Source organism: Triplophysa dalaica, chromosome 19 (assembly GCF_015846415.1).
Source record: "Triplophysa dalaica isolate WHDGS20190420 chromosome 19, ASM1584641v1, whole genome shotgun sequence".
In the NCBI taxonomy this organism is placed as follows: Eukaryota; Metazoa; Chordata; class Actinopteri; order Cypriniformes; family Nemacheilidae; genus Triplophysa; species Triplophysa dalaica.
The window spans coordinates 11,233,326-11,244,342 of NC_079560.1; the positions used below are offsets into that span (position 1 = coordinate 11,233,326).

An 11,017-nucleotide genomic window follows, 5' to 3' on the forward strand; every position below is an offset into this window, starting at 1 on the left:
ATTCACCCTCGAGTTGTTCAACATACGTATCTTTTTTTGTTCTGATAAACACAGAGAAGGATATTTGGCAGAATGCTTGTACTCAAACATTTCTTGGCCACCATTGACTACCATAGTAGGAAAAATCACAACGGTAGTCGTAAGTGCCCCAGAACTGCTTTCCTACATTCTTCAAAACAAAAAATGTATAAGCAAATGTTCCTACTATGGTAGTCAATGGTGGCCAAGAACTGTTTGGTTACAAGCATTCTGACAAATATCCTTCTCTGTGTTCGTCAGAACAAAGACATTTATACAATTCGAGGGTGAGTAAATGATTACAGAATTTAAATTTTTGGGTGAACTTTTCCTTTAAGGAACTTTCAATTGAATTAATTTGTGTAGAAAATGTTACAATAAAAGAAGCAAAGATTGATCGTTTCACATTTGACGCAACAGAAGCTGCATTATTCCGGCCTGCGTGTACGCTGATGGAAGTCTTGAGCACATAATGCGATTGTGCTATAAGCCCCGCCCCCTCTGTCAGCTGTAGTTTCATGAACAGTAGCAATTTCTCTTCTCCGAGTGACAGTTCAACCAAGTGTAGAAAAAGCCTTAAGAGCATGTGTTGATAAAGTGGCAAGCACAATTTAGCCTAACTGTGAACGTAATTGCAGACTTGCTGTTAAAGGTTCGACCTGCTAGATTAACCCTTCTTAGAGAGGCCTATTCCTGCTGTGATTCGAGGTGCAAAGTATCTGAAGTAAATGGGAATTTATTCGCTTTAAAAACGTAACACTTGTTAATACACATTGCTTTTATTTTCTGAATACCTCTGTTGTCATCAGTACACAGCTGTTTGCTTGGAGACATGATGCCTTTCCCTTGAGCATGTCATAGGCATTTATTGAAGATGCAAGTTTCACTCATTTCTCAGGTAATAAAACCCCCATAAACACAGACTGAGGAAAACATCCACCGGGGGAAAGGTTGTATTTATTGTCATATATGTCGGCTACAAATTTTTCTGCCAAAAATACAAAAAAACATGGTGATTGTTAATAATATATTTCTAGGAGAATACAATTTATACGCAGAATAATAATATAAATAAGAGACAAAGAATTCGAGGCAGCAATAGAGCTTGAATGATTTTTTCAATTTAGTACAACAGCGCCTTCGGTTGGTGGGAAGTTGAACTTCGTGATAAAGATGACCGAGGCACAATGCTGTCTGCAACATGTCATTCATTTCACCTTGACTTCTTATAATCAAAATATCAAAAATTCAATAGATCAACGAAATTATGCCATTGCAGAGATTCTGTACATTTTGGATGCTGAATAAATAGCTTGAAGTGTTAAATATTATTATGATTGTGTCAGATGTGTTACGCATTATATATAAATACAATATATACTTATTGTACTGAATTAAAATTTGTAATAAAACAAAGAGCCTGTGTGCTTACTTCTTCCCTTTAGCTCAGTGGTAAGAGCATGGCGCTAACAACTTGGTTGTGGGTTCGATCACAGGGGATTGCACATACTTAGAAACAAAAAATGTATAGGATAATGTATTTGCTTGCCAAATGCATAAACGTAAATCTAACATTGAAAAATCTGTGCATCTTTAGTGCATTGCAGTCATTTTGATTTAGATGAGAATTATTTGTTAAAGAAGTAATATCGACATATATTTACGTTTCGAACCACATATAGGAGAAAATGGGAGGTATGGATTAAGCAAAGATCACATCAGACGACAAACAAATGATCACAAACACAAAGGCTGTGGAGGATAATGCTGTTTTCTCACTTGGCTGCTGTTGCTTATGGATTTGCTCCAGGTTGTTCCTATGGAAATCAAAAGAAAAAGCACATAACTAATGCCAGGTGATTGATTTCTCCTCTCGGGGAAAAAAAACCCTTAATGATAAAAGCCCAAGAAGTGTGTGTGTTGTTCTTTTCTTTCTTGAATCATCAAAGGTGGACATCAAAAACCTCATCCTCTTTCTCCTGAGAGCCATCCGTGATGACTGGAGAGATAAAGAGAATAACAAAGTCTGGAAAGGTTCACTGAAGTCAAAATACATACTAAATACAAAACAAATACTAGGCTTTATACGTATATGATACTAGGATATTCATATTGGCACTTTTGTACCACTCTGTGTGTGTGACTGTGCAATGTGTGAGCTTCGTATTTAAGTACACTTGTGAGTGTTTCTGCATATACCAGGACACTCTTCAATTGTCTGGGTGCTGGTTGGAGGCGGAAAACTGAGGGAGCGTGTGGCTTTAAAGGAAGCGGCATTGTCACAGCTGACGCTCTGTGTCCGCTTGCGGCACTCAATGGCCAAACGACTCTGACAGTCTTTATGACAGCTCACCCCGCACACTGAAAAACAGGGAGAGGAGTCACGATGCCATTACAGCTTCATCTACACAGACCCCAAGAGCTGCTGTGTGACGCTCTGAAAACTGTGGAAGTGAATCATGCTTCATACCTTTGCATTTGTATCGCTGTTTGTAAAATCCCCATATCTGAAAATGTCAAATAAGTGACAATGACAGAATGTATGAGAAAAAACATACAACATTTCAATGGATTTAGCTTTAAAATTTTAAATACAAATTGAGATTACAGTCAAATCACAATTATTTTCATTGCATGCTTGCGTTTGCATTAGAACACTTTCAGCAAAAAAACAACAAACACCAAAACTTCTGTAACTGTTTTAAAATATCTAATACAATACACAATAGTTATTATAAATACTGTACAAATACTCTTGTACCAAAGAGATTGCTTTCATTTAAAAAGATAATTCTAGAAATAATGTTTATTTTGTTGTTGAACATGAATATATCAAAATTCATTTTTAATACCCTGGACAAGTAAAAAACACAACAAAAAGGAACTAGATTATTTTGTGGGGTGGATCTTCACAGGAAATTAGAAAATAGGAAGTGGTTACTATCTACACCCAACTGTAACTCTCCAACTGTGAACATAACATCATCTTTCCCTCAGGCACGCCCTCCCCCATACTGCTTATGAAAAAACAAAACCGCTATACTCGAGCGAAAACATCATGGGAGCCGTGTAAAACGTTCTGACAAGAGAGACAAATTCGAACGAATACCACTTGTAAACATGATTTTGATTCTAAAAAGATAATAAACCACATCACATTATATGCATAGATAGATACAGATTTGGATGCCTGTTTCTCATCTACGCAGAAGAGAGCTTATTTCATCTCATCTGCGAGTTGTCAGCAGGTTTGAGATGAAGATAAAGGGTTGAGCCCTGAATAAAGCGAGCACTCACCAAGCGAGAGCAGTGCCGACAAAATGAAGGCTTGACGCTGCTTGCCTGTGTAAATGTGTGAACAAAGCCCATCTTGCAGTTCTGTAAGGAGGTTGCTTTGCTGAAGTACTCAATCATCTCCTCTCGACTAATTTTAAAGTCCCTGTAGGCAAAAAATACAAAAAAGGAAAGATGGGACCTTTACGGTACTGTAGACTTTGACAAATGGGCAAAAACAAGTGCACTTGATAGACTGGATTGATATTTTGATTGACCCACTGGTTTTGGTCCAGTTCATCGAACTTGCCGAGGTATGGAAAATTGCTTCTGATGATCTCAAACTCTCCTTGGGAAATGTAGCCATCGCCATCAGTGTCAAAATTTTGAAACACCGACTACAAAAAAGATTCTTTCAGGTTAGTTCTTTTACTCTAGAATACTTGATTTAGATTTTTTATACAAGAGTCAGATTATGCACAGTGAATCTGCACCGTATGTGTGAGGGTCACGTACCTCCACCATTTTTTCAATGTGTTTGCTAATAATGGCCGGATCCGCTTTGGGTTTGACGGAAGAGGCCCACTGTTCTATAAGTGGAGACTGCGACGCTGAGCTGGAACTCTAAAAGGCCGGAGATCAATAGCGTAGTCACTTAGCGAGTGAAAATAAGGCACCAGTATATGTATAAATGACTGCTGTCTGTTGGTTGAACGGAATAATTATAGACTAGTGCTTCAGTCGCCCAGCTGCAAGTCTGTGTAAGTGGATTATGCAAGCAACATAGCAAAATGAATCTGTCAGATCGTGTCATGAATGCTTGTAATTGGTGGTTTCTACTTCACGGCGGCCACCGATTTGCTATCTGAGCAGTTGTTATGTTGGTGGGTGGGACTCACTGGTCGTTTTGGGCTGCGTGGCTCCCTTTGCAGAGAGAGCTGATAAATCTCATCCTCTGAGTGGTACTGGTCCAAAGACACCTGGACAGAGATAAAAAATATTTGATGTGTAATAGTCTGATAATTGATATTAAATATAATGTTAGAAAAACTGTATCATTTTTCTTCTGGGTCCTGACCCTCTAATCAGATTTAATAATAATTATTAATAGCATATATATGAATTGATGTTGTTAATAATAATAATAGATTATTTTTAGTATTAATGTGGTTAGTATGTTTATAATGATAAAATAGGATAAGATTTATATTATGTGGCATTATTAACATTAGCAATAATAATAATGCTAATTAATAAAACTTGACATTAGTATTAATTATTATTAATATGCTAAGTAATAATAAAGCATTGATAATAATAACAACTAATAAATAACAATAACTAATTAATAATATTAATTATGTGTTGTAATCAGTTATTATTAATATGATATTATCATTACTTAACAATAATAAAAACTTCAAATTATTATTTTTATAAATCGATATTAATTGTTATTATCTCATCATTTGGAGATAAGACCATATCCCAGTACTGTGTAAAGCAGCACACAAGTTCATCCCATCACTAAATTAGACTCACAATCAGTAGATTTAGCAGGTCTGGACTGGCTTCTATGCTGGGCGGAGTGCTTTGAATAAGCGCCAACTCTTCCAGTATGGAGTACAATTGATGAGTCTTGGTGAGGTTGACCTTGCTTTTCTCTGGGTCGACCCAATCAGGCAACGCCACGTGGACGGCAATCAGGTCCTTCAGATGCACCCCGAGAATGGGAAAATGGAATCCGGAGCATTCCGCAAAACGCTGACGGTAGCGACTGTAGTTTCCGGATGAAGTGACCAGCTCCACCAATTCGTCAAACACCTGATTAAACAAAGACCAGATGGTTAGTAAGGAACTTCTAGTTCGCAGTTGCTCACGGGTGCGAGAAAGTTTTTAAATATGAGGGCCTGAAAACGGAACACTTAAGTATTGATATTTCTGTGCAATCTGGCGAAGGGTGTGAAAACAGCACTCGAGCCATCTGCTGCAGAGCTCTGACTTTAACAGTGTTATCTCCTTTAGCCAGAGTTTAAGTGTCACGCTTATTTGTTTTCCTGCCAGTATTGGAGGTGTGTTTTCAAAGCTGCTCCCTGGCAGTTCTTACCTTCCGTGTCTCACTGCAGACGAGCGCCTGTGTGTCCTTGAGTCTAGAGATGGAGCTGTTGCTAAGTCCACCTACTACTGCCATCAACGTGTTAAAGTTTTGCAGCTGCAGTAGCTTCTGTTCACACACACATATATAAACAATAAGCTTCGGGGTTTACAGTGTACTGTAATGCATCGCTCTGATTTAAAAGAGAATCATATTAACCTGGGCCACTTTGATGAAGTCAGCGATGACTGTAGCTCTCTGCTGAGCTGTAGGCTTACTGAGAACCATGATCTGGATCCACTGAGAAACGCTGTTAAAGAGGGTAATGAAACGCTCCAGAATGGGATTATCCACCGTGCAGCCGTGCATCACAAAACTGTGGTAGTCCTGGAACTGAAACCGATTGGGCACTCGCAGTGTGAATCCAGATCACATGACCATGTCATCAATGTATTGAGAGGATTAAAGGACTCACAATAATTTTGCAGAAAGATTTGTATTCCATGTAAGTGAGATGTTCGGCCAGGGTGGAAGCATCCAGGTGATCGAACAGAAGAGAAGTCTTGCGTTTCTTCTGGACGGTTTCGGTCAGCTGTCGTCTCCATTCGTATGATGGGCTGCGGGGACGAAACCAAACACGTTGTTTAGATTGTGGCCTGTGGGTTCCATTTGGATTTTCAAGTAGATGTTTTATAGGGACCATACAGCCAAAGGTTTGTCACTTGCTTCTATTAAAGCATGTAAAAATATACATATACAGTGCTTAAGAAAAAAAATTGGACCACCTCCCAAATGTAAGGTTTGTGCCAGAGCTGCTCTAAACTAACAGTATTAGTATCAAAATAATGTTTATGTTTCTGTAATGGTAGCCGTTTTTTAATGCTAAAATACAATTATTGTTCTCATCCCTGATTTTTCAAAATGACTTTTTCACATGAAATATAGAAAAAAGTGAAGCATTTTATTTTTTTATTCAGATGCTGAATTACCGTCATTGCAGTCCTCAATAGAAAAATAAGTTTTAAGAGTTGAATGTTACGATAAATTAATTTCTAAAGGAAGTTAAACGTGCCGGCACAAATTTTAGTGTAGAACTTAATAAAGATATTTAGTTATTATTGATATCATATTCAGTTTGTTTATTGGCCTAATTAATGGCAAATTAATAGTTTTATCTTTTTAAATCCCAAAAATAATTCCAAAAATACTTGTTGTCTCTTTATTATGACAGGTCGTCTAATGAATTTGCAAAGCACTGTATAGAAAAAAACATTGCTGTTGTCCTTCTGAAACCTCCTATCTCCATATTTCCTGATTATTCTTTTTTTTGCCATAATTCATTATTATTAGTCACCCTTTATGTTTGTCACTGGGTTTTGCAAACATCTAAACAATATGCAAATTCGGACATACAAGGTTTAAGAAGGACAGCAATGATAAAAAGATCATTTTAAGTTATGGCTAATAACTTGTTTATTTAAAAAAAAAACATAATTGCATTTAATAGTAAACACTGAAAAGAGATCCCACAGCACCACACAAGGGTTAAACTGATGTGACTGAAAAAACATATTCGTGTTCTCTGTCTAACATGCCCAAACACCATCCACATCAATATATGACCATGCTCTTTGATCTCCCTTTATCAAGTATATACAGACTTCATTGCTTCACAGTGTGATCCTCTCTCAAAGTATACAGTATGTGAATAGAAACTGAATGGCATAAAGCGCTCAGTTGCTCGTGCAGCTCATGCATTACGTTCAGTACGTTCTTTAGACCTCCGCATCAAAGGAGCAATGCTTTGGATGAATGCTGCGGCCCCGTGACTCACATGCTGTCTACGTCGATGAGCAGACTACGTCTCACATCTCCATTCTGCTCGAGTCGCTCCTTCAGACCGCGGATCTGCTCAGCCAGCTCGGGGTTCAGGTCAAACTCAGCTGGGAACTCAGATATCCAGTACCTGATAGAAAGAAAGAGAGAGATAGCAAAACAGAGAGAGCTGTGACACAGTGAAGTTATGCATAAAATAGGTCTTGGCACGACATCAAGAGAATGAGTTTTTTCTGTGAATAGTCTCGCCTCAAACGTTTTATTTAAATTCAGAATACATCTTTGTGATCCGACCCAGCTGTCTTATGACACAAACCATACACATCTACAGGAACAGGAGATATACACTGGGGTGCAAAAGTGTGAGTCTACATTTAAGAAATGGATTTGAAAATGTATAACACAGAAATGTAAAGGTGTACGTATTATTTTGTAGTCATTAGTCATAGAAGTATTTTTTGTCATGTACAATCCTAACTCCATTGTGCAAATGGAAATTCACAAAACATTTTTGGTATATTTCTATAAATCCCGCTCGGATAACATGAATCATAACCATTTGCCCAGCACATTCAATTAGATTCAATTAAAAGACGGTACAAAATACACATAACTTCTAGTTCCTGAAAACCAAACAAAGGACACTCATGACTCATGCACTACACAGAGTTATGTCCAATCCATTTTTTTTAATCGTGCAAATAACAAAATCTTCACTGGTGGACCCCGCTGTATTTATACAATTCATCATCACTACTGAACATTTGTTCAAGAAATCAGAACAAAGAAAAAACGGTGACTAGGTGAACAAATGGGGCTTTAACCTACTTGACAAGGTGACATATCTGAGACTGGCGATTTGCAGAACAATCCGCTTCCTGAGACCTGTAATACTGTCAAGGAAACTGCACTTCATTACTAGCATATGCTATGAGAAGGCTGATGGAAACCGTTTCCGATGTTGTCAGCCCACTCTTTAAATGACAAACCCCACCCATGAATGCAGCCACTAAGTGCTATACGCCTCGCATTAAAGCCAAGCTGTCACCTTGGAAACGTAATGCACAAAGACTTTTATTTCTCTTAAGGTGTCTTTGACAGTGATGCCCATTTTAGAAAGTGTTGTGTGAAAGATCTGCTGACATAGGATACATGTTGAAGAGTTTTTTGGCCAGGTCTGTGGAGGACAGGTACCAGGGATGCATGGTGAGAAACATGCGTACGAGTGATTTCTCCTTCAGAACGCCATCATTGTCTGGAAGAGAGACAAGAGCCAGACAGAGACATGCAGGAAGACACAGAGAAGTTTTCTCTTAATTATTATGAGATTATTGAATTTGATTCTTTAGACACATAGGCCAATACCTATACTGAATAATAATGAATAATGAAAGTCTGAAAACTAAGGCAGGGGGAAGAAAAGGTTATGTAAGCAACAGGTATAGCAAGGGTCTTCAAAAGGGGGTCCGCCATTCATTGACTTGTGTGGAAAAATGAAAATGTATTTAACCAAATGGTGCGTCTAATCTTGATACAACTTTTGAAAACAAAAGTATTTAAAAAAAAGCTTACCTGACAAAATTCTTACCCCAAACAGAAATATTATTACTGTTCACTTTTATTATGTATTAAGTACGTAGTATTTAGGAATTAAATTGTCCAAAGGGGGAAAAAAATACTCTCCTTTATAGACTTGACGTAAAACATATTCATTTCATTTATTTATCATATTCCAAGATGATATTATTATTATATTCGTATATTATTAAATGTGAGATTATAGAAATGCAGTTTTCAATACTAAACATAAGTTAAAGGGATATTTCACCCAAAAATAACAATTATGTCATCATTTATTCACCCACCTATATACGACTCTTCATGTGAAACACAAAATAAGATATTTTGAAAAATGTCTCAGTGGTTTTGGGTCCATACAATGTCGGTTAATAAGAGTAAATGTGGTTATTTACATTCTTCAAAATATCTTTTTTTGTTCTGCAAATAAAAGAAAGTCAAACCTCTTCTCTTTTTCGGTGATCTTTACCCACATCAACCAAAGATGTGCTGTGTGTAATATTTAGGAGGGTATGACAGCAATGCAATATAATATACATAATTATGTCTTCAGAGGTGTATAAAGACCTTACATAATGAAGTGTTATGTTTTAATTCCATAAGCATGTGAGATTTCTATCTACATACAAACATCGCTGGTCTCCTTACATGGCAAATTCGTCATGTTGTTTCTAAAGTAGCCCTAAACGGACAAACTGCTCTACAGAGCACGCTTCCTTAATGCCTTATCTCTTATGGCAAAGAAGCGAAAACCTGTGTCAGCCGCCATATTGCTTCAAAGGGGAGGGGGCAACGGTTGAGTGAGCCATTGCAGTACGCAAAATTTCATACACTGGACCTTTAAAGTGTCTCTCCCACATTAAAATTTGTTACACTAAATTGAAATATACATTGCACAAGAATATGTAAACCATTAATAATAGTTTTCTTGCTTTTGAAATAGATTTAACATATCAAAGTATTTAAAAGACATTAATATGGTAATATATACATGTTATTTTAAGCCATGTTAAGAACAGGGGTCCTCTAATCCATCTCACTATCCACCCAAGCCTTTGGCAGGGAAAAAAGGTTTAGGGCCCTGGAGCAAGAGAAATTAAATGAGAAATATTGAAAAGTGTGCAGGGAATATGGAAATAAAGAGAGAGAGAAAGAGAGAGAGAAAGAAAGAGAGAGAGAGATTGTGTTCAGCTGGCTAATCAGAGTGTTTACATTAGAGAAGATGGAGGCAAATGTGCCGACTGACCAAAGGCTTTGATGCAGGCTTCCACCAGCTCATCCACGCTGGCTGACTGATCCGATGAAACGCCATCCATCCTTCTCCACTCCACTGTTCTCCACAGCCCCTCCTTTGCCCCCTGCCTAATTTTCCACTTCTCTCTTTGATCCCTCTTTTTCTCAGCCTGAAAATGAGACGATGTTACGCACGGCGAAGGAAACAGAATAAATAAAGCAGAGAATGGTTCAGAGATGTGAGGTGTGTCGCTGATTTCTCGTTTCCATCAAACACGCACAAATATCAGCCACGTATTTACTATCATTCAGTGCTAAACAAGAGCAAAAATTCATTGAGCTGTGTAGGTCTTCTTTAAATAAGACTTTCAAAAGGGAACTTACCCGGATAATCTGGCATCGAGGGTGCTCACTGACACTCTTTTAAAAACAATAGAGAAGTGAGGATTTGATGAACACTGCTTCTCTACTCATGGAACTCAATGTTCTGGAAACCAAGGGCCTCACCGGGCTGGGGTTCACTCGGAGCGCAGCAGGCTGTTTCCTGTCAGTTGAGAAATTTACTGCAGTTGCATTTCCTGCTCATAACAGAGATGGTTCGACTCATTTTTCACATTCAAAACACTAAGGAGTGGGAGAGAGAAAGAAACAATGAGAAAAGGCAATTTAGTTTGATTTGCAGCGGGTTAAATGCAAAACAATTCAGATTCTCGGAATCTCGTTGTTGTTTGTGAAACTGGCAGTAGCCTCAAGGGTGAAGTGAGATATCCGTTTTTGGGTAGGCAAAACAATTTCAGGCTTTATTATCAGAGAATGCTCGAGAATCGTACTTCTTCCTCCTTATTTATATACTGAGTACATAAATACACATAGAGAAGAAGGAACCAGGGCTGGTTGTCACATGTTTTCTTTTACTGATTCTTAACGGAAGTGCATTTTTCTTTTAAAACTAATTCATGGCACATAGTTTATACTCTTAACAAC

General features: G+C 37.7%; 1 protein-coding gene across 1 annotated transcript; it reads right to left on the bottom strand.

The window, feature by feature from the left end:
- Positions 1 to 942: 942 nt before the first annotated feature.
- Positions 943 to 10,798, bottom strand: rasgrp2 (RAS guanyl releasing protein 2 (calcium and DAG-regulated)). Its single transcript, XM_056730555.1, has 16 exons — positions 10,418 to 10,798; positions 10,047 to 10,203; positions 8,375 to 8,477; positions 8,051 to 8,107; positions 7,221 to 7,352; positions 5,862 to 6,003; positions 5,606 to 5,779; positions 5,399 to 5,515; positions 4,834 to 5,115; positions 4,191 to 4,271; positions 3,808 to 3,915; positions 3,574 to 3,689; positions 3,316 to 3,457; positions 2,489 to 2,525; positions 2,218 to 2,379; positions 943 to 2,017 (listed from the first exon to the last, which is right to left on the bottom strand). The coding sequence occupies exons 2-16, from the start codon at positions 10,114 to 10,116 to the stop codon at positions 1,962 to 1,964; spliced, it is 1,779 nt and encodes a 592-aa protein (XP_056586533.1). The 5' UTR covers positions 10,117 to 10,203; positions 10,418 to 10,798; the 3' UTR covers positions 943 to 1,961.
- Between the last annotated feature and the right edge of the window lie 219 nt (positions 10,799 to 11,017).